General features: G+C 54.9%; 1 protein-coding gene across 2 annotated transcripts in view; it reads left to right on the top strand.

Moving 5' to 3' along the window:
• The first annotated feature begins 4,937 nt into the window (after positions 1 to 4,937).
• The window catches only part of LOC118686314 (GDNF family receptor alpha-4), a 74,273-nt gene continuing 55,873 nt past the window's right edge, over positions 4,938 to 23,337 (top strand). For both annotated transcript variants that reach the window (XM_036382467.2, XM_036382466.2), the window contains exon 1: positions 4,938 to 5,068. In XM_036382467.2, the coding sequence (XP_036238360.1) occupies positions 5,029 to 5,068 (40 nt within the window). In that variant the 5' untranslated portion in view covers positions 4,938 to 5,028. The remainder of the gene's footprint in view (positions 5,069 to 23,337) is intronic.

Genomic DNA, 23,337 nt, shown 5'->3' with positions numbered 1-23,337 from the left:
CTGGAGCAGGGGATGCAGGTCCCAGGAGCAGGGAATGCAGGTCCCAGGAGCAGGGGGATGCGGGTCCCAGCAGAGAATGCAGGTCCCAGCAGGGAATGCACATCCCAGCAGGGGGATGCAGGTCCCAGGAGCAGGGAATGCACATCCCAGCAGGAGGATGCAGGTCCCAGGAGCAGGGGGATGCAGGTCCCAGCAGGGAATGCACATCCCAGCAGGAGGATGCAGGTCCCAGGAGCAGGGGGATGCAGGTCCCAGGAGCAGGGAATGCAGGTCCCAGCAGGGAATGCAGGTCCCAGCAGGGAATGCACATCCCAGCAGGAGGATGCAGGTCCCAGGAGCAGGGAATGCAGGTCCCAGGAGCAGGGGGATGCAGGTCCCAGCAGGGAATGCACATCCCAGCAGGAGGATGCAGGTCCCAGCAGCTTCTCCAGCTCAGGAGAGGGTGGCTGCTCTCAGCAGGGACCTCCCCACCCATGCAAAGGGCGCTGCAGCTCTCCTGCCCCGCTCCCAGGGCTGGTTTGGTGCTTGGAGGCCATCTCTGGCCATGGGACCGTGCATGGCAGGGTCCTGCACAGCAAACCTGACTGTAGGACACGCTCCAAAGTTGTCCTTGGTTTCCAGTGGGACCAGTTTCACTCTCACAAGTGCATTTCTTTTAGTCAGCATATTTTCTGTGCTTTCTCTGCCCAGTGATTTCTCCACGGACCTACCCAAACAATCCTTTCTTTCACTGCCTTTGCTAAATCTGTTGTCTAGAGCTCTGGGGAGCAGCTTTTTGGGATAGGTCTAACAGGAGCAACAATGGGGTGTTTTTCCAGCTGACTGATCAATACCTTGACTCATTTGCACAGAAAGGGAGCAGGTGACTTTTGGGGGGCTGGAAGGAGTGCCTTTGCTTCCCTTCAATCATGGAATAAATGGCTTTATTTCCCTTCACTCATGGAATAAATGGCTTTACTTCCCCCCACACATGGAATAAATGGCTTTACTTCCCCCCACACATGGAATAAATGGCTTTGCTTCCCTCCACTCATGGAATAAATGGCTTTACTTCCCCCCACTCATGGAATAAATGGCTTTACTTCCCTCCACACATGGAATAAATGCTTTACTTCCCTCACTCATGGAATAAATGGCTTTACTTCCCTCCACTCATGGAATAAATGGCTTTACTTCCCTCACTCATGGAATAAATGGCTTTGCTTCCTCCCACTCATGGAATAGATGGCTTTATTTACCCCACTCATGGAATAAATGGCTTTACTTCCCTTCACTCATGGAATAAATAGCTTTACTTCCCCCCACTCATGGAATAAATGGCTTTACTTCCCTCACTCATGGAATAAATGGCTTTGCTTCCCTCACTCATGGAATAAATGCTTTACTTCCCTCACTCATGGAATAAATGGCTTTGCTTCCTCCCACTCATGGAATAAATGGCTTTATTTACCCCACTCATGGAATAAATGGCTTTGCTTCCCTCCATTCATGGAATAGATGGCTTTATTTACCCCACTCATGGAATAAATGGCTTTACTTCCCTTCACTCATGGAATAAATGGCTTTGCTTCCCCCCACTCATGGAATAAATGGCTTTACTTCCCCCCACTCATGGAATAAATGCTTTACTTCCCTCACTCATGGAATAAATGGCTTTACTTCCCTCACTCATGGAATAAATGGCTTTGCTTCCTCCCACTCATGGAATAGATGGCTTTACTTCCCTCCATTCATGGAATAGATGGCTTTATTTACCCCACTCATGGAATAAATGGCTTTACTTCCCTTCACTCATGGAATAAATGGCTTTACTTCCCCCCACTAATGGAATAAATGGCTTTACTTCCCCCCACTCATAGAATAAATGGTTTTGCTTCCCCCCACCCATGGAAGGAGTGCCTTTGCTCCTCCCCACTCATGGAAGGAGTCCCTTTACTCCTCACCCATGGAAGGAGTGCCTTTGCTCCTCACCCATGGAAGGAGTGCCTTTGCTCCTCCCCTCTCATGGAAGGAGTGCCTTTGCTCCTCACCCATGGAAGGAGTGCCTTTGCTCCTCACCCATGGAAGGAGTGCCTTTGCTCCTCCCCACTCATGGAAGGAGTGCCTTTGCTCCTCCTCACCCATGGAAGGAGTGCCTTTGCTCCTCACATATGTTAGGAGAGCCTTTGCTTCCCCCACTCACCCCACACGCACCCAGCGAGGAGGGAGAGCCAGCTCTGATGAATGAGGCTGCAGGGAACAATGGTTCCTCTCTCCCCACGGGGTCTGTAGGATCTTTTCTGGGCAGCTTTTCCCAGCGCAGCTCTTGTCTGTCCTGGTTGTCCCACGAGTAATTACAGAAGGCAGGAAATGCCTCCCTGGTGGGATGGCCGGTGGGGGTTGTCTGTGCCTGCGCTTTCCACGTCCCCAAACCCCCCATTTTTTTATTTCCTCTTCAGATTCAGGAAGAAACGATGCTTTCATTGCACTGATTCCTTGGCAGCTTCCTTCCCCTTGTCCGGAGGGGGAGGACCAACCTCAGCCCAAGGGGTGACACCAAGGCAGCCTCCAGCTGCTCCTCTGGCTGTAGCTGTGGGGATGCAGGAATTTCATGACCAAAAGGAAGGATTCCTGCTGCTCAGACCTCAGAGAGGGACAAGGCAGAGCCAGGGAGAGCAAGTCCTCACATGGCAGCTCTCTCATGTGAGTTGGGACTGAGCTAAACCCATCCCTTTGATGGGATGGGGCTCAGGGCACCCCTTTGGTCCAAGAGCACCAGAATTCCTCATTCCTGAGGGAGGCAGAGACATTTTCCTAGGAAAATATTTTGTATTGAATTTGTTAAAAATCCCACTGAAATTCACATATGTTCCAGTGATTTTTTTTTTCCCCTGGACAAACAGCCACTTCAAAAATAGAACACTGAAAAAGAATCTGCAAAATAATTAAAAATAATAATAAGCAGAAAAATCCAATCATTTCCCCAGTTTCCCAGTTGATGTTTCAACTGCAGCTCAGTGCAATTTCAGCTTGAAATTTGCTTAAACATAATCATACTGTTCTTAAAGAAATCAAAAACCCAGCTCCAGAGCAATGTTTTTTACTCCAAATGAGGCTTTATTAACACTTTCTTTTTCCCCACTGAGTAGCTCAGGAAATGCTCATTTTGGGTGTGAAATACACTTGCTAGAGACATTCATGTATTTACAACCTTTCAATTCTGGCAGAGGACTAGGAAACCTGTTAAATGGATAGTTCCAGACTGGAACATGGTAGAAGCTTTCAAAGGGAGAGGAAGGCCAGGGAGGAAGGCCAAGGACCACACTTTCCTTTTGATTTGCCAAGTGGGAAGAAAAAAAAGGAAAAAAGAAAATAAAAAGTACTTTCTTGACTTTTTCTGTTTGATATATAACACCTACAAATGGCTGTATGAATTATTTCCCTTCTCTGTTTTACTCCTGAAAAATAAAAGTGTGCAGTTCTTTGCAGGAAGGATTAATGAGGTGATGCCACAAGGAAATGCAAGTTAAGAACCCTGAACAGCTCCAGCGGAAAAAAAACCCAAAACTTCCCAGAGCATTTAAATACCTGTTCAGTGAAAAGATCTGAGCCAGCAGTGGGAAAAGCTCTCTCTGCAAATATCCTAAAGCACTGCCTGGGGAAAAAGTTTCCTGGTCATCCCCTGAATCATCCAGGGAGCCAGGGAAGGGAAGGGAAGGGAAGGGAAGGGAAGGGAAGGGAAGGGAAGGGAAGGGAAGGGAAGGGAAGGGAAGGGAAGGGAAGGGAAGGGAAGGGAAGGGAAGGGAAGGGAAGGGAAGGGAAGGGAAGGGAAGGGAAGGGAAGGGAGGCTGTGCAGCTCAGGAACGAAGCTGTCCCTGCTCCATGGGTCAGTTCATTACTGGGGAACCTGAAGATGTCACTTCAGGTTTTGTGTCTCAGGTACTCCATGCATGAAATGGAGGCAGTGAGAAATGATGCTCACTCAGCATCACAAAGATTAAGGAGCCAGGCTCTGCTCCCTAATGCAGGGTCACTTGCTGGGCCGTGGGGATCAGAGCTGGGGGAAGCAGCAGGGAATGGTGGGGAGGGAGCAGTGCACCAGGGTGAAGGAGGTGTGGAAGCCGGACGGGAAGTCATGGAAGCACATCACCCGAATTTACAGAGGGTTTTGGAGGAGAACTGGGAGGTCATCATGCGCCAGGGGATTTTGGAAGGTGCCGCGGCCGGGAGGGGGTTAGGACGTGGCCCGAGCGTTCAGGGCAGTGTCACTGCCAACAGCAGCCGGGAGCAGGACACATCTCCAAGGCGGTGAGGCCGGTGCTTCCATCCGAACGGGAGGGCTGGCAGGAGGGGAGAGATGCCGGGACCCTCCAGGAGGGCAGCGGGGAGGCAGAAGGCAGCCCGGGGCTTGCAGGGTGCAAGGGCCATGCCCAAGGCACGGGTGCAGGAGATGAGAGAGAGAACCCCCGCCCGGGGCCGGGATGCGGGGACGGAGAGGAGGAGGAGGAGGAGGAGGAGGAGGAGGAGGAGGAGCGGGGGCCGGGCCCCAAGCCCCTCCCCAGGGCCGCGGCGGGCGGGGGCGGCCCGGGGAAGGCGGCGAGGCTGCCCCGGTGCTCGGGCACGGGGAGCTGCGCCCGCCGCGAGTTCCGTGCTGAGAGAGGCGGAGAAAACAAAACAGAAAAACACACCACAAGGGGAAAAAATAACAAACAAAAACAAACAAAGGAAAAAAAATCGTAATAAGAAGAAAGGACAATTAACTAATCCACGCTCATAAAAGCAGAGCGGCCAGCCCGGGGCGGCCCCTCGGCGGAGCATGGCGCGGGGGGCGGCCGCCAGCCCGCGGGGCCCGGCGCGGCTGCGGGCATGACCCGGGCCCGGAGCGGGGCCGGGGCCGGGGCAGCGCTCGGGCCGGGGGGGCCGGGCCGGGCCGCGGGGCCGCCCCCCTCCCTCCGCCCTGCCCAGCCCTCCGCGCATCCTCCGGCACCGCCGAGCCGCGCCGAGCCGCGCCGGGCCGGGCCGGGGGTCCGAGCCGAGCCCAGCGGGAGGATGAGGGGCATCCTCTGCTTCTGCACCCTGATCCTCCTGGGTGAGTAGCGCGGCGCGGGCCAGCGGGGCACAACTTTCTGCCGGGCTCGCCTGGGGGGCATGGCGGGCACCCCCGGGCAGGGGGCTCCGCTTCCCAGCGCTCCGGGAGCGGCGATGAGCCCGGCTGGCTGCACCGAGACCGGGCTGGACGCGCTTGGAGCCGCCCGGGCTCCTGGAAGGTGTCGCTGCCCGTGTCAGGGGGGTCGGAACGAGATGCTCGGGAAGGTCCTTTCCAGCCCGAACCATTCCTCCTCCACTCCGTGCTCATCCATCGGCTTTCTGGTGCCTCCTCTGCTCTGGAGCCGAGCTCGCTGCTGTGCTTTCGGATGGTCCTGCTGCCGCGGGGATGCCCAGATGTGCCCCGCGCATTCAGCACTTGTCGGGGCACAGGGCTCGGAGGGGCTGCGCTGCAGCTGCAGGGGAGGCAGGTTCTGCACGGCGCCGGGAATGCCCCGATGTGCCGGGGTTTGGGGCAGCGTGTGCGGGCTGGCAGCCCCAGCTCTGTCACCGCTCTGTCACAGCCCGAGCGAGCCGCGCGTCCGCCGGGCTGCGCTCGGGGCTCCGGGCTGCGATTCCCTCACGCCCCCCGAACCCAGCTCAGCGCTTTGTTCTTGCACCGAGAGCGGGGAGTGAGCGCCACAGAGGTTCCCCCCACCCCTGTGGCTGCCCTCGTCCCCTGGCGTGGCTGGCAGCCGCTGTCCCCGAGTGCTCCCGTGCTTTGAGCATCCCGCTCGCACCCTCCCTCCCTCCGCTCAGCCCGGAGCGGCCGCGTCTCCTGCGCGATTCCCGGGGCTCCCGCGGCCCTGGAGGAAGGGAACGGGGGTGAAGGGGCTGCGGCCCCCGGCAGCGGCTGGGGATGCCCGGGTGCCACCGCGGCTCCTCCCCTTGGGGCATTCTGTCCCCTCCCTGTGCTCCGATGAGGCACCAAAGCCAACATTGAGCCCGTGCTTAAATAGACCAGGAAGGGCTGTGGGGAGGCTGGGAATAGGATGTGCCTGTTCTCTTCGGGTGCCACTGCAGGAGGAAAAGGTCTTGAGGGGACTGAAAGTGGCTGGGACATCGTGGGGCGCCCGGAACTCGATCCCGCTGGAGCCCCGCTCCTGGGGAGAACCGAGATCCGGGCAGGACCGAGCTCCTGGGGAGAACAGAGAGATCCTGGACAGGACAGAGAGACCCGGGCAGGACCGAGCCCCGGGCCGGACCGGGCTGGTTCTCCTGCCGTGGGCAGGCTCTGCCGGAGCTCCAGGTGACTCCCCGTGCCGGCTCTCCTGTCACTAGATGTCAGCAGCAGCAACCCTTCCAGGTCCCAAAGGTGGGGATGGGGGCACATCCGACCCCCCAGGAGGGCCCGGCCGTGTTCAGCAGGGCTCGGTTCGCTCCGGGGCTGGGAGTGCCGGGGCACGGCACGGCACGGCACGGCCGGGATGGCCGCTCCTCCAACCCGGGGCAGGGGCTGTGCCCGGGCTGGGTGGGCTCAGGCTGCCCCAGGGCTGCAGCTTTTCCCTGAGGCTCTCGAGGCTCGGGTGCGAGTCCCGGTCTCGGCAGGATCCGTTTTCCAAGCGGCTCGGATTGGCTCCCTCATTGATTGACTGCCTGATTGACTGGCTGGTGGGCTGATCGATTTCTCTAGAGAAAGTGGCTTAGAGAAAGGAGCAAATGGCCAGTCCCATTGTCGGCAGTGCCGCTGGGAATAGGGGACAGGTGTTAGGGATACACTTGTCACCTCTGCTCCACGCCGGAGCAAAGCCATCAGCTGCTGGTCACCCTTTGCCCTTCTGGTCCAGGGGGACCTTTTCACCCCTGCAGGCACAGCACCACCCCAGCAGAAGCTCCTGGGCACCCTCAGCCTTCTCCCTAGGTATTTTTGGACGTTTGTGTTGTGGATGGACATGGAGATGTGCCTGGGATCCCCTGCAGGGATCCAGGGTGCAGGGCTGGAGAGGGCAGGCACGAGCCTGGCAATTCCCAGCTTCATCCCAGTGGGCAGCAGTGCGAGCTCCTCGCCTTTGATGTGTCCCCCTGTGGCAATTTTGGGATGATCCTGGCTGCAGGAGGCAGTTCCTGGTGAGATCAGGGCTCTCCTGATGGCAGTATCACCACCAGCCAGCCTGGATGGAGATCCCAGCTTCTGCTGGCACAAGCGCACAGCGTGGCCCGGAGCAGGCAGCTTGCAGAACTGAACAGTGTTTTTATTATCCTCAGCTGCTTTCCAGCCAGATCAGCTCCCTGAGCTGTCCCCCAGCAGCCACACTGATGGCAGTGCGAGGACAGAGCAGGAGCACAGTGCCACCCCTGAGGACAAGGGACATGAACTGGGGGAAGCTCATGGCTGCTGGAGTGTCCCCTGTATTTACCTGAACAGAAATCCCACTCACAGGGCAGTGCTGAAGCTTTCAGGAAGACCTTATGGAAAATCAGGGCTCCAGGAAGCACTGATAGAGGTACATATAAAGAGTGTAATTAATTTGACAAGGACACAGGGCTACAGCTGTGAGCAGCCTGAGCAACACAGATCCCATCAAACACTTGCAGGGTTCCTGGGTTTGGTTCCTCACAGATCCCATCAAACACTTGCAGGGTTCCTGGGTTTGGCTCCTCACAGATCCCATCAAACACTTGCAGGGTTCCTGGGTTTGGTTCCTCACAGATCCCATCAAACACTTGCAGGGTTCCTGGGTTTGGTTCCTCACAGATCCCATCAAACGCTTGCAGGGTTCCTGGGTTTGGCTCCTCACAGATCCCATCAAACACTTGCAGGGTTCCTGGCCTGGGTTTGCCACGGGTTCTGCAGTGATCCCATCAAACATGGGAGTTTCTGGCAGATTTTCACCTGGTTTGTGAACTCAGATCCTGGGGAAAAGCAGAAGAAATCTCTTGAAAATGCACCTGTGTGTGTGAGAGAGGGAAACTCCTTAATGCATGGCTTTGTCAGTTTTGACGGGAGCAATCCGTTATTTGCATCAACAGAAATGTGATATTTATGTCTGTCCGTGTTGGTGCAGAGGAGAAATAAAACTTCTCCCTCAACAGGCTGCCCACTAATGCTGTGCAGATTGCTCTGCAAGGACCTTACCCCACCCAGAAAATATTTTTTCCAGAGCTCTGGAGCCTTAAATAGTAATTATTGCTGGGTAAAAATTAGTACTACTTAAGGCTAATAATTAGTATGAATTACTGTGAATAGCATTTTATTTTGCTTTTGGAGACAGAAATGTCTTCCCTGCTCTCCTGGCAATTTTCACAGATGATTTCTATTGTGCCTGAAATTCCCTTCATCATTTTCACACAAGACTTGTTCATTTTTATAACTTTCCACTTGGTCATTTTAAAACATGACTTCTAATGTCTCTAAAGTTTGCCACCTTTTGATAAAAATACCCTGCTACCAAGATATTCATGATTTCTTTTTCCCTCTAGTGGACTTTATATTCCTTTTCCTTCCTTAAAAAAAATATAAATGACCTCTTTCTTCTCAACCCGAAAGTGAGAGAGGACAAATTGAAAGGTAGTTCTCCTGATAGAAGAATTTTTTTTTTTTTTCAGAAGAACACACTTCACTGAAAAAATAAAAAGGAACAAAACTATGGCAAGCTTGTTCCTGTCAATCTTCAGCTCAGAACAGCTCCCTTGTTTCAAAAGCCTCTGTCAGAATCCGCTCTGGTGGCAGGGGAGCAGAGCCTCTCCTGGCTGAGAGGAGAGGGCTGGCAGAGCTCAGCCCCTGCCTTGGGCCCATCCCTGCTGGGCTCTGCTCTCCTGGGAAAGCAGCCTGGAAGCTCCTGGCTGGGAGGGGGCGCCTGAGGAGCTGCTGGGAGCTGGAACCAGGGGTGGTGATTGCTCCTGCAGCGGGACAGGGAGGAGAGCCCCGCCTGTGTGACTGGGCAGGGCTGTGGGGCTGCAGGAAAGGACCCAGCGCCGCCTCACACAGGGCAAGGAGGGCTCCAGAGGGGGAGCCACCATCCATCCTGGGCAAGGAGGAGCTGGGAGTGCCACAGGGAAGGAAAAGGAGTCTGCAGGAAGGTCACATCACATTTAAATCACCCGTGAGCCATGCAGGACCTGGGCTGGTAGCAGGTGATGCCACAGCTGGCTCTGGCTGAGCTGCAGTGAGCTTGGTGGGTGCTGAGAGAGGCCGTGCTCCTCGTGGGTGTTGCCAAGCATCTCTGGAAGCATCCAGGCTGAGGCTGGGTGGGGCTGTGAGCAGCCTGCTCTGGTGGAAGACGTCTCTGCTCTTGGAAAATTCCCTTCAATTCCAACCAGTCTGTGACTGGGATTTTTGATTAAATGAACTTTTAAAGGTCCCTTCCAACCCAAACTGTTCTGTGGCTGTGGTGAGCTGGTGCCCCAGCTGCAGATGTCCTTGGGGCCCTTCATCCCCCAGCAGTGGCACAGGTGTCCCTGCCCTGGGGGTGGGATCCTTGCTCACCCCACGTCTGTGCTGTCCCCAGAGCCTGCCCATGCCCTGTGCTCTGGCCCCTGGCAGCAGCTGCTGGGGCTCTGGGCTGTGGCTGCCTGCAGCAGGAGCCGGAGGGGATGGGGACCCCAGAGACACAGAACAAACCCCACTGTCCTCATGGGGCAAAGCTCTTCCCTGTGTCCTGTTGTGTTGGATAAATATTGTCCAGCTCAGAACTGCTCTGGCCAGGTCCTGTCACTCTCAAGCCTCATCTCTCTTCATGTGAATCCATCTCCTTCCTCCAAGGTGTCCCCTGCAAGCTCAGGGGGCCCTTGTGGCTCTGCACAGCTCCTGCCAGGAGGGCACAGCCGGGGGGATTTGGGATCTTATCCCCGGGAACAGGGACAGGAGCAGAGGGAACGGCCTCAGGGGAGCTCAGGGTGGGCACTGGGGACATTCCCCATGGAAAGGGCAGGGCTGGAGTCCCCATCCCTGCAGGGATTTCACAGCCCTGTGGGTGTGGCACTTGGGGACAGGGGCAGGGGTGGCCCTGGCAGTGCTGGGGAATGGTTGGACTCTGTGGTCTTTTCCAACTTAGAGGGCTTTTCCAATTTAAATTATTCTGGGGCTCTCTATTTTTCTCTTTCTATGCAAATCCATCTGGAAAGCAGTTTGCATGAAAGATGCAGTGAGAGCAGTTGTGCTGTGGCTGATTTATGGGATCCAAGTGGCAAAGCCTGTCTGTGGTACCTGTCCCCACCGAGCAGAGTTATTGCAGCCCTCCCCCTCTGCTGGTGACATATGGCTCCGAGGGCTGCTCTGACACACAAGTGCAGCCAGCTGGCTTTGGAGGGGAAAGGAATGGCACAGGTTTCTTGGTGCTTCTTCCAAAAGGAGGATCAAATTGCTCATCTTTCTAACACCTCCAGACTCAGGCGTCTCTTTGTTGCCCCAAGGGGGTGGCAGTGCACTTTGGGATGGGAGCTTAAACAGCTCCAGATGCTAACGGGCTGTGAGTTAAGCCTTGAGAGGCTGCTGGGTTTTCCCTCCTCGCCTCCTGTTCCTGGTACAATGGAAAGGAAGGCAGGCACACAGTTTGGGCCAGGCCCACCTGCAGTGCTGCTGCCTGAGCTGCAGGGCTGTGTGCAGCCCACCCTGCTCGGGGATCAGCCCTGCTGTGCCTCCAGGGACCTGGGCTGCCCTGGCTGCAGGAGGGGTGGAAGTGCCCAGGGGCCAGTCCAGCTCCAGACAGACAGCAAGGGGCAGCTCAGGGAGCCCCTGCATGGCCTGAGGGCTCTGGGGCCTCAGAGCTGAGCTGGACCCAGCCAGTGCTCAGGACAGGTCCTGAGAGAGCTCCAGGGTGCCTAAAGAGGTGCTGGAGTGGACTCCACCTCTGCAAAATAATCAGGTTTTGCTTTCAGCTGTGCATCGAAGGCTGGCTGGTGCCTCCTGGGAAATCCCATCCTCCTCGATTAATCAGAGCAAGGGAAATACGGGGCAGCCACAGCCTCGTGGGGAGGGAGCCTCCACTTGGAACGTGGCTGTGAATTCTTGTTTTGAGCAAACACGGGGTCTGGGCCACCACTCCGCAGAGTTCATGTGGTCCTGTTCGTGAGAATTTTACATAAACAGTCAAATCAATCACAAAGGGGTTTGAATTTCTCAATTCATCTTCTTTTACTGTTGTAGTCTTTATTGAACACTTTGCTCATTTTTTTCCCTCCTGCTGCCTAAACTGGAGCCCCCTAAGTGTCACCTCCGCCTTATTAACTGTTGCAGCCTTTATTGAACACTGTGTTTTATTTTTTCCTCTTGCTGCTCTAATTGGATCCCCCAAAGGCATCACCTGCACCGTGATGACAACTGGAATGTCTTTCTGTCCCTTGCTCAGCCCAGGGGAAGGTGCCCCTGCCTGTGGCAGGGGTGGAACAGGATGAACTTTAAGGTCCCTTCCAGACCAAACCATCCCAGAGCTGAGTGCTCTGCATCCCCATCAGGATGAGCTTTGAGGTTCCTACGAGAGCAAACCATCCCAGGGTTCCACGGCTGAGTGCTCTGCATCCCCATCACTGCACCCCAGCTCCAAAGGGCTGGCTGTAGATGCCATGGTTTGTCCTGCAGCCAACCCACCCGCCCTTCCTCAGAGCTGCTCCAGTGAGGAAACCCAGGAGGAGATTCACAGCTCACCTGTGTGGCTTTGGGTAAACAGCTTTTGGATCAGAGTACCTGTCCCTTCCCTGTCCCCTGTGCTGTCCCCTCCCTGCCCATGCAGCTGCCCAGGGAGCTCAGCTGTGCTGCCCCAGCCCCTGCAGCCTGCAGGGAGGCAGCAGCTGGGTCCTGCAGTGCCCTGCAGCTGGTGTGAGCAGCACTGGGCACCTTAAAGAGCTCTCACAGGGCTGGGGGTGACAGAAGCCCCTGGAACCTTCTGTGAGCAGGGCTGCAGGTGAGGACATGGTGTTGGTGTGTGTGAGTGGGCAGGAGAGCAGAGCTGCATGCTGAACCCTCGGGGCTGGGAAGAGCCCAGGGCATTTACCTGTTTGTGTGAGCCCTGGGTGAGGCTGAGTGTGCTGAGTGTCTCCTGCTGCTGAGGAGTTCACTCCTCCTTGCAAGGTTAGTTGATTTGACACGAGTTACAGCAATTTCACGGTACATTTTTCCCTCCTTCCAAGACATTTGTCTTGTTTCTTCCCCTTGGTAAGAGAAAATAACCCAGTAGGCTGCTTGAGAGACAGTGCTCACCTTGGGCTGCTGTCACAGGGGACACAAAAAATCCCTGGGTGAGCACAGAGCTTTCCTTCAGTGTGGGAAAAGTGCTCAGCCTGGAGAAACCCCCAAGGTGACAGAGGTGACAGAGGTGTGTGCACAGGGAGCTGGCATGAGGAGGAGCTCCAGCTGTGGGGGAGGAATGCAATGCCTTCAGAACAGACCATGCTGGGGCTCTCACACCTCACCCTCAGCGCCCCAAATTCGGGCAAGACCATGGGCTCACACCTCTTGTCTGCTGCCTGGCAGGGAACGGCTGCAAGAGAAACTGAAATGTTGCACTCTGTGATCTCAGAGGTATTTCCTAACCCAAAAGGTTCTGTGGTTCTGTTAATAAAAGCTTTGATTTCAAATGACCTGAAGGGAGAAGAGCCAGTTTACCCTTAGAGGGCTGATGGGATCACTGGAGGACTCGTCAGGCTTTGGAGAATCAGCAAACCCTAAACCAAAAGTGCTGCCCTGAGGAACTCCCCGAAAGTGCTTGGCGACCCCATTCCCTGGGAATATGCTGATTTTCCCTATGTAGTTAGAAATCTTGTCTCCTTTCTGTGATGTTGAAAGGAAATGTCTTGAGGTGAGGAACCTCCTGTAGGATGCAGCTTTAGAGGCTCTCCTGCTGTTTGGGAACTTTGCTGAACTTGCACTACAGGAGTTCTCTGTCAGGGCCAGAGGATTTGGGAAGGGAATGCTGGAGAAGGTTCTGAGCAGATTCTGCTCTGGAGGTGAGATGTGGAAGAGAAGAGGCTCCTGAGGTGTCAGACAGGAGGTGCAGGGGGAGCTTCCCATGGTGACAGGAACTGACAGGAGTTCAGGAGCTGGGAGAGGCGCGTGCAGGATGGGGAGCTCTGAGAGCCCTGCTGGATCCAGGGAGCCTCAGGGGCTGGGGCTCTCTGCAGGTGAGGAGGCAGCTCGGGGCCATCTGTCAGAGCAGGCTGTGGGCACACATCCCAGGAGAAGCAGGGGCAGAGCTTCCACCGTCCTGGGACTGGTGCGGGCAATTTACCTCCCCCTCTGGTAGTGCTTCATTCCTGCTCCCCACAGACCAGCCAGGGCAGCCCCTGGTGCGTGCTGGAAAGCCTGTGAGTAATTAACTACCTGACTCCAGGGCTCCAGAGCTCTAATTGAGGTCATTAGGGGCTATTGCATTACCGGTAAGTTTTGATCATAATGGAAGAGCTGGAGCAAAAAACAAACTAACAAACAGGAATTTTAAAAACCCAAAGAGCAAGAAGGAATGCAGTGAACTCCCCCAGAAGTGTTTCATCTGCAGGGTGAGTCTGTCCCATGGGATGAGGAATTGCAGCATCTGTGTCTGGGTCTCTCAGGTTTTGGATAATGGTGCAAACTCACTGCATCCAGGTGTAAAATCAGGATATTTTTAAGGCAGGGGAATTCTTGTGCAGCAGAACCAGCAGTGTTTGACCTGGGATATTTGTGTTCGTGGCCAGCAGCAAACTCCAAGGTGGGATCAGGAACAAGGTGACTTCCAGCAGCCCCTGCCTGAGCACAGAGCCCACTGAGCTCTTCCTCAGCAGGACCAAGGTGAAGTGAAGAGCTCTGCAAACCTTCCCCCATCCCAGGGATGCACAGGGAGAGGGATCCTGCCCTGCACTGGGGCTGGGGTGCTCTGCTCAGGGCAGGCTGGAAAGCTGCAGCTCATTTCCCAGAAAAATATTGGGCTTTTGGTACAGTTTGACTTTCGAACAACAATGACAGATCAGGAACAGTAAAATTTGAAATAAAAGATAGCAAGTGGAAAATGAAATGCTTATTAAGTATAATTCCAGGGGAAGAAAAATGAGGACTAAAATGAAGCCGCAGATGTTCCTCTTCTGTTTTATCTGCTTTTATTAAGAAAACAGAAAATGGCCTTCCCAGAGGGACCTCGGACAGGAGGAGAAATGGAACCTGTCTCTCACTTGTCCCCTGCCCACACACCAGACAGGTCCCAGAGGCTGCAGGAAATGGGTTTCACCCCACCTGGTTTTCACCTGCTCTTCTGAACTTCTCCTTTCAACCAAGAGAAGCTGGCAGGCCTGGAGGGACACTGCTCCTCTCTGCAGGTTGGTGTTACCTCCAAGGGCTTCAAAGCCAATTCCCGTGACACCTCTGGCTCTTTCCTTGACCAGTGAGATGAACCCAGCCAACCCCACCAAGTTCCCCTGGTCCTCCAAGGAGCAGCTGATGTGGAGAAGTCAGGGACCCATCATTTCAATCTATACAACTAAAGAAATTAAAGACAAAGAAAACAAGATGAAAACACTATTTAGTGTTTTGTTTTTCTACTTGCAAAGCCCAAATTTCCCCAGGGAACATATTTTGCCATGGTTAAAGAGAAAGAAAGAAATCCAGTGAGAAACTTGTGTTTCACAGACCTGATGGCTCTAGCCCTAATGGTGGTTGGAGCTGCGTGGAGTTGGTGCCTCCTCTGGGGCCCACAGAGGCCTCCCAGAGCCCAGGAGCATTTGGGGCCATAGGAGTTGCTTGTCCCACTGTTAAAGTCCCTGAAGAGGTTGATTATGGCCAGCCAGTCCTGTCCTGGCCCTGCTCACAAGGGCAAGGACCATTCCCAGCCGGTGTGAGAGGGGCTCTCTGTTTGCAGGAGGGCAGAGTTTACCAGCCTGTGGGGCAGCTCTGGTCCCTGGCACCTGCACCTTGGCTTTGCTGGGCTCAGTGAGGGAGACAGAGCACTGAGACCACCCTTCCCCTGCCAGCCAGCCCTGCCTGCTGCTCAGGAGCCCCCAGCTACTGCTGGACAAGCGTTTCAGCTTCATCTCCTTAGCCCCCACATCCATCTCCCAGCTCCCTTTCTGCTGCCCCAGCCCCAGGGCAGAGCACTGGCTGTGACATGAGATGGCAGGTGATGGCACTGGCAGGACACTGGCTGTGACACAGAGCAGGTGATGGCACTGGCAGGGCACTGGCTGTGACACAGAGCAGGTGATGGCACTGGCAGGGCACTGGCTGTGACACAGGGCAGTGATGGCACTGGCAGGGCACTGGCTGTGGCAGAGCTGACACAGGGCAGTGATGGCACTGGCTGTGACACAGGGCAGTGATGGCACTGGCTGTGGCAGAGCTGACACAGGGCAGGTGATGGCACTGGCTGTGACACAGGGCAGTGATGGCACTGGCTGTGGCAGAGCTGACACAGGGCAGGTGATGGCACTGGCTGTGACACAGGGCAGTGATGGCACTGGCTGTGACACTGGCTGTGACACTGGCTGTGACACAGGGCAGGTGATGGCACTGGCTGTGACACTGGCTGTGACACTGGCTGTGGCAGAGCTGACACAGGGCAGTGATGGCACTGGCTGTGACACTGGCTGTGACACTGGCTGTGACACAGGGCAGGTGATGGCACTGGCTGTGACACAGAGCTGACACAGGGCAGGTGATGGCACTGGCTGTGACACTGGCTGTGACACTGGCTGTGACACAGGGCAGGTGATGGCACTGGCTGTGACACAGGGCAGTGATGGCACTGGCTGTGACACTGGCTGTGACACTGGCTGTGACACAGGGCAGGTGATGGCACTGGCTGATTTAGGGGAGCAGGCAGGTCTGGCAGCTGTGAGCACACCCAGAGCACACAGAGCCAGCCCTGGGCCAGGTGGGTGCCAGGCCACCAGGAGCTCCCTGCAGAGCCTCTGGGAGCCCTGGGAGCCCCCTGGGAGCCCTGCCATGGCCTCTCCAGCAGGAAAAGCCTCTCCTGCCTTGCACTGCAGCGAGCACGGCCTCACAGAGCAAGGCAAGGCACGGGAGAGATGCCTGGGCTGCTGCCCGGCTCATCCAGAGCTGCAGAGGGAAGAAAGGCACAGGAGAGAACACGATCACACTCTATAAATACCTGCAAGGTTCCAGTGCCAGGGGAAGAGGAGGATTAGTCACACTCCTGCACCACAGGGAGGGGAGGGCAGACAGCAACAGCGTGAAGCACTGGAGGAAAAAGTTTTGAGTATTAGGAGTGAAATGTTTAGGCTATTTTTCTTTCTCATTTATAATGGAAAAAGAAATTGCAGGGTCTCAGTCTGAGTTATCCTTGAGGCTTGATGAATTTTTTCAGGGGAGTTGTGAGTCATAGGCATGAGGAGCAACCAGTGCATGGCTGTGTGGGATCTGCAGGTCCTGGGTGCACCCATGAGTTAAACAAGGGTGTTAAACACACTGTCCCCGTGTGGCCTTTGGGACACAGCAGTGTCACCAGTGGTAGGAAAGTTCATCCACAAACACCAGAGGTTTATGTCCAAAAGGGAGACAGAGGAGTCCTTTTTTGGCTTTATTCCAATAAAGGCAGAGGCCATGGGGCATTCCCCTGGGGTCTTTCACATTATTGGAGGATGCAGCCTCCTTTTTATCCCAATTTCCAGCCACATTTCCCTTCTCTCTTTCCCCATTTCTGAGGTACTTGAGACTTCCCAAAACACCTGATACCAAAGATTTCTCAAAGATTTCCCTCTAATATTTATATAACTCTCTAATATATAAGTATAACCCTCCCTTTTACTTTTTAATTCTTACTGAATTTAGGGGTTTTTCTTCCCATTGTTTCTTTCATCTCTCAAGGTCTAATTTCATTTATCAGCAAACCTAAAGTTTATTTATTAAAGCAAATATCTTTTCCCATTCATCAATCAGTGGAATCCTTCCCATTGTTTCTTTTATCTCCCAGTGCTGGTTTTATCTCCCAGCAGCCCCACAGCTTGTTTGGAAAGACAAATTTGCTATTCCTCTCACCAGGCAGAGGGGTCACCCTGCTGCCTGCAGCACTGGGAGCCCAGGGCTGGCCACAGCTCTCCCCCTTCCCCAGAACATCCCAGATTGGTGTGAATGCCCAAGGGAAGGAGGTGCTGCTCGGTCTCTGTGCCACTGGATGCTGCAGCTGGGAGGGCTCAGCGCTGGAGCTGGCTCTGGTGACCCTGAGCTCTGCCTGTGGCTCCTGGGGTGAGCTGGCTCCTGTTCCTGCTGTGCCCCAGGGCAGTCCTGGTCCCTCACACCCAGTGTCCCCTGCCAGCACAGAGCTCCTGTTCCCCCTGGGATGGAGCTGGGCCAGGCAGGAGTTTGGGGCTCCCCTCCCCGAGGGGTTGGCTCCACGTCCAGCTTGGACAGCCACTCCTATTGTCACCCTCCATTGTGCTGGGACCCCAAAGTAAATCTTTCAGAAAAAATAAGGGTTGCTGCTGCCAAGATGTTTGCCCCTCTTCTCAAGTAAGTTCCAAGAGCTCTGTCTTATAGCAAACTAGCTGAGCAAATACAGGTGTCCCTGGAGAAAACCCTTCAGGCTGGGAAGAATTAACACCTTGATCCAACTAAAGGTAAACAATTTAATTGTGTTGTTCTTCCAGCTGTGTTTTCCTGAGAAGATGAATCTTGTGTGTGTCGGTCTGTCCCTCCCTGGGCCAACCAGACAGAATCACAGACTCAAGGAATGGTTTGGGCTGGAAGGGATCTCAAAGCTCATCTCCTTCCACCCCCTCGCCAGGCAGGGACTCCTTCCACCAGCCCAGCTTGCTCCAAGCCCTTGTTGGATGAGAAGTTTCAGGAGAAGCTCAGATCCCACAAGCTTTGGAAATGGGAACGAGCTGCTCGTGCTGCCCACTGTGGAAGGGTTAGTTCAGAGCAGAAAGGTGTGTGTGGAAGGAGGTGCAGGAACCCAGCTGCTTTCAGAGTGCTGCTTGTTTGTGCCAGGCTGCAGGCACACGGGCAGTGGGGTGAGCCCCATCCCCAGTGGTATGCAGGTGTGCAGGACAGGTGAGCAGCACTGAGAGCCATGGAGGGCCCAGGTGAGCAGCACTGAGAGCCATGGAGGGCCCAGGTGAGCAGCACTGACAGCACTGACAGCCATGGAGGGCCCAGGTGAGCAGCACTGAGAGCCATGGAGGGCCCAGGTGAGCAGCACTGACAGCCATGGAGGGCCCAGGTGAGCAGCACTGACAGCTGTGAGCCATGGAGGGCCCAGGTGAGCAGCACTGACAGCCATGGAGGGCCCAGGTGAGCAGCACTGACAGCTGTGAGCCATGGAGGGCCCAGGTGTGCTGAGCAAGCACAGAGGGAGCAGAGGGCACACAGGTGTGATGTGTGAACATGAGGGGATGAAAGGCTGGGCTGGAGAACAAAAAGGGCAGATCCTTGAGGCCTTCTGAAGTGACATGGTGGTGTTACTGTGTGTGTGTGTGTGTGTGTGTGTGTGTGTGTGTGTGTGTGTGTGTGTGTGTGTGTGTGTGTGTGTGTGTGTGTGTGTGTGTGTGTGTGTGTGTGTGTGTGTGTGTGTTAAATCTTTCTGAAATTGTGTGGCAGCACTCTGGGTATCGTGGCCGTCTCATCTGTGACGTGTGCTGTGACACCAGGTGAGTGTTTTCCCTCAGGACTGTGGGTGGCTTGCTGCAGGAACTCTCCAGGTTGTATTTTCTTGCTGTGGTGTCACCTTGGACATGGCAAGGGTGTGGGGGAATCGCTCAGGGGCAGCAGGAATCACTGTTGGGGATGAGGGGAATTGGGGAAAGAGCAGGCTCAGGGAGAAGCTCCCCGGGTTTGAGTCCCTCTTGGTGACAGGGCCTGGGGAACAGGGAGCACCTGGCTGTCCCAAGGCCATTTGTCAGCTCCAGCCCCAGGTCAGTGAGTGCCTCCCTGGGCTGCTGGCTCGGGTGGGACACAGGGACAGCTCTGTGCATCCACATCGTGTGTGGGGCACAGGGTAGGGCAGGAGGGCTCCAGAGCTGGCTCCAGCAGCCCCTGTCACCCTGGGCAGGGCTTAGGGGACCTGCCTGGTGCTTCCTCTGCTCCCCTGAGTTTGAGTGCTGTGCTCCCATCTGAGCCTCACTGCTCCTTCCCTTCGTTCTGCTGCTGCTGCCCCACAAATCCAGGGCAGCAGAGCTTCTGATCTGCCCCTTTGTGCATTGCACAGAAATCTCAGAGCGATAGATCACAGGGAAAAGAGGGTGAAAGAGAGGAGGGAAAAAGATGTTCCTTCATGGTGCTTTTGTTTTCTAACAATGTTGACATTATGTGGAGTAACCGAGTATAAAATCTGCCTATCGTTTGGGAGCTGGTGTGCAGGGAAGATGTTATTATCCCTGCCTTTTATGCCTCTTTACCCTGTCTGGATCAGAGGAGATAAATGTGTAGATAGGAGCCTCAGCTCCTGTCTTTATTTAAGCTGTCAGGTACTGCTGTGTTATTTTATGATGATTGTTACAGAAAGCCTCCACAAAGAGATATATGTTTCTATATTCCCCCTTGTTTCCTATTTTAATCTATAATTTAATAATAAAATAGATGTATTTCCCTTTATTATTTTTATTTGTAGCATCAGTGCTGCTCGTTCACTCTTATTTTTCAGATAAACATTCACAGTCACAAAGCACTTAAAATATGCACATAATCAATCTTCTCTGTTCTCTTTTGGGCTCCCTTTTGACTATTATTGCAGTCGTACTTTAATTTACACATTAATGCCAAAGCATCTTTAGTGTAGAGCAGGTTCCCAGTGGGGACACACACAGAGACACCTGTGTCACCTCCTCAGCCACAGCCACGTGGCTCAGGCCAGCACATCTACAGCTGGGATGAGGCCAGAGCCACTGCTGAGGGGTGAAACAGCCCACAGAGCCAGGGGCAGTGTGGGACAGGGTGCCCAGAGAGGCTCTGGCTGCCCCAGCCCTGAAAATGCTCAAGGCCAGGTTGGGCTCTGGGGCTCTGACCAACCTGATGCTGTTGAAGATGTCCCTGCTCATTGCAGGGGCTGGACTGGAGATGCCCTTTGAAGGCCTCTCCAGCTCAGACCATTCAATAATTCTGTGTTTCTCTCAGCCCAGAGGCAGAGATGCTGTCCAGGCTGGTTTTCTGTGGGTATGCAGGTAAAACCCCAGAGCCTCAGCAGCACAGGGCTGAGCTCAGCCTCCAGAGAAACACTTCCTACCAGGAGCTGGCCATTCCTCCCTGCTCCCCAGCATTCCTCCCTGCTCCCCAGCACCCCATTTTCTCCCTGCTCCCCAGCACCACGGGCACTCTCTGAGGCCAAGTTACAGTGGGACAGCAGCCAGCAAATGTGAATAGGAAATACACAAGGCATGGAGCTTTGCTGCTACATCCATGTTCACCCTCCTGCTTTTTCATGAAGAGGGACTTTCTCTTCCTTTTTTCTGGGTGGATTTCTACTGGTTTTACCTGTTCATACCCCAGGCAGCCAATGGCTGTGTGCTGGTGAAAGGGGTTGCTGGAAAAGCAAGTGATTGGCATATCAAAGGAAGAATCACAGATTCACAGACTGGTTTGGGGTGGAAGGGACCTTAAATCCCACCCAGTGCCACCCCTGCCATGGCAGGGACACCTCCCAGTGTTCCAGGTGCTCCAGCCCCAGTGTCCAACCTGGCCTTGGGCACTGCCAGGGATGCAGGGGCAGCCCCAGCTGCTCTGGGCACCTGTGCCAGGGCCTGCCCACCCTGCCAGGGAGCAATTCCTTGCCTTGTGTAATACCTTCCAAAATACTGAGGTATTTTCATTGTTTAGGGCATTGAGCTTCCCAGGGTTCCTGGGAGAGTTGGGTACCAGAGGAGGAGGTGACTCTGTGGGCCTGAACCGGGTATTGCTGTACATCTAGATTTTGGGTGAGTTTGCTTGAGCTGGGCTCATCACCATGATTCCTCTGGTTCTTGTTCTCCCTGAGTCCTGTGGCCTCCCCTGCTTGGCACATCCATGATTTCTGCAGCCATGGGCTCCGGAGAGCCCCACAGCAATGACCATGGCTGGAGCCAGCCTTGTGAGCTGGTGCTCTCTTGGGTTAAACAAAGGTCATTGAGAACATCTCATCCCACCTCTTCCTCTGCAAATACAAGTCTTTCATCCTCTGCAGAGACTTAAATTCCTTTGTCTTTTGGAGGAAAGTGTCTGCCTTCTGTTTTGTCTTTATTTTGGGATTTAAAATTACGTCATGATGTAGCATTTACAGAGCTAAAAATGTTCAACAGGCAGAAACACAGCAGCCTGTCCATCCCTTGGAGGGGTGTGAGGAGGGGCTGTGCCTGACCCCTGTCCCAGGGTCCATCCCTGCCATGGGCTGTGTGACTGACCCCTGTCCCCAGTCCCCGTGTCCTCCTGGGAGCCTGGTGATGGCAGCTGCTTGAACAATTTCCAAGCAGGAACTTGGCACCACTTCAGATTTAAAATACAGGCAATTAGTGGAAGTGGTTTCAGTCTTGATTATTTCCCTCTTATGGCAGAAAAAGCATCTGTGGAAAGCTGGACAGTTTCTTTCCAGGACTGTTGAAATCATGTCCAAAGGGAACAGGAGGGAATCCCAGAACTGGCTCAACATCTCTTATTCCTGCACATCTGAACCCTGTGCCAGGCAGAACCCACCTCTGTCCAACATTTCCTCAAGTCCTGATCTAGAAACTGTAGTAGGAGTTACAGGGGTTGTCAGCAACGTTTTTACTCTGATTAGTTTAAATGCAGTCACTAACATCCAAACCAAAGGAGCTACATTTTTTAGTAAAAAAATAGGAAGAGTGAACAGCTCTTCCTGTAGAAAAGATTCCTTCTGCTCCCAGACTGAAACTTCCAAGAGGAAAAATCACATGAGGAGAGCCCTGGGGCACACTGAGTCTACCCAGACATGTCTCTGTTCTGGGGGGATTTTCCTCTGGGGTAAGCTGACATTTCTGTGCTGGCACTGAGCTCGTGCCCTGCTGCCAGCTCACAGGGCTGCAGGATGTTCCTCCACATCCATCACTTCTTGCAGGGCAGGGGGAGGCTCCTTGGAGACCCAGGAATTCTGATCCATGGGTGGGCTGAGGGCACAAAGCTGCTGCCCCCACAGCCCTCAAAGCAGGGAGCAGTTCCTCTGCATCACAGGAGAGCAGAGCTGGAGAGCTCAGGTCTGTCCTCTCCCTGCCAGTCCTTAGCTGACCTTTAAACTGGAAAGGTGCACAGAGCATCTTTTCCAGCACACTTCCCAAGGCTCAGGAAAACTCAGTGCAAACTCTGGAGGTGTGCTCCCTGCATCCCTGTCCCTGCTCCTGCCTGTCCTGGGTGCTCCCTGCGCCCCTGACCCTGGTGCTGGGTGCTCCCTGCATCCCTGTCCCTGCTCCTGCCTGTCCTGGGTGCTCCCTGCATCCCTGCCCCTGGTGCTGGGTGCTCCCTGCGCCCCTGACCCTGGTGCTGGGTGCTCCCTGCATCCCTGTCCCTGCTCCTGCCTGTCCTGTGTGCTCCCTGCATCCCTGTCCCTGGTGCTGGGTGCTCCCTGCGCCCCTGTCCCTGCTCCTGCCTGTCCTGTGTGCTCCCTGCGCCCCTGACCCTGGTGCTGGGTGCTCCCTGCGCCCCTGACCCTGGTGCTGGGTGCTCCCTGCGCCCCTGACCCTGGTGCTGGGTGCTCCCTGCGCCCCTGACCCTGGTGCTGGGTGCTCCCTGCGCCCCTGACCCTGCTCCTGCCCTGCTGGGTGCTCCATGGGCTGTGACCCCAGGCTGCACACCTGAGCTCTGTTTCTCCAGGGACAAGCTGCAGGACAGGCCCAGCAGAGGCTGAGGTGTTTCCTGCCCCAGGAGCTGCCCCAGGAGGCTGCTCAGCCCCAGCTCTGCAGGCTCTCAGTGCTCTGGAGGGGCTGGTTTGAGGTCCCTGCTGCAGTCCTGGCCCAGCCGTGGCTCTGTCCCAGAGGTGTCCCTGTGGGGCTGGGGCTGACAGCACAGGACTGGGGTGCTCTTAGCCCTGCCAGGGACCTGAACCTCTGGGGAATGACACACACCCTTATTCTGTCTTTCTTCCTACCCAGGCAAGGAAGGTGCAGACCTTTGGCTTCAGGTAGGAAATTACCAAAGCTTGTGTGAGGGAATGACCCATTTTGGTCCCACTGCAAAGCCTTGTCCTCCTCCACCCCTGGCCACCCTCCCTGGCAGTTTGTGACAGCCAAATTCTACCTGTGGCTGTGTCACAGGCCCTGAAAACCTGCCCACCTCCCCGGAGCCTGCCACACCAAGCCTCAGAGATCTGGTTTAGTCAGAAGGTTTGCAGAGAAAATGAGGGGTTTTTTCCTTCTTGGCTGGCTTCCATCAGCAGCAGCTCCCACTCTCCAAGGCACATCTCAATTAATTAACACAGTCAAACCTTATTAGAGACAATC

This window comes from Molothrus ater, chromosome 4 (genome assembly GCF_012460135.2).
Source record: "Molothrus ater isolate BHLD 08-10-18 breed brown headed cowbird chromosome 4, BPBGC_Mater_1.1, whole genome shotgun sequence".
Classification (NCBI taxonomy): domain Eukaryota; kingdom Metazoa; phylum Chordata; class Aves; order Passeriformes; family Icteridae; genus Molothrus; species Molothrus ater.
This window is presented reverse-complemented; position numbering and strand designations above follow the sequence as displayed.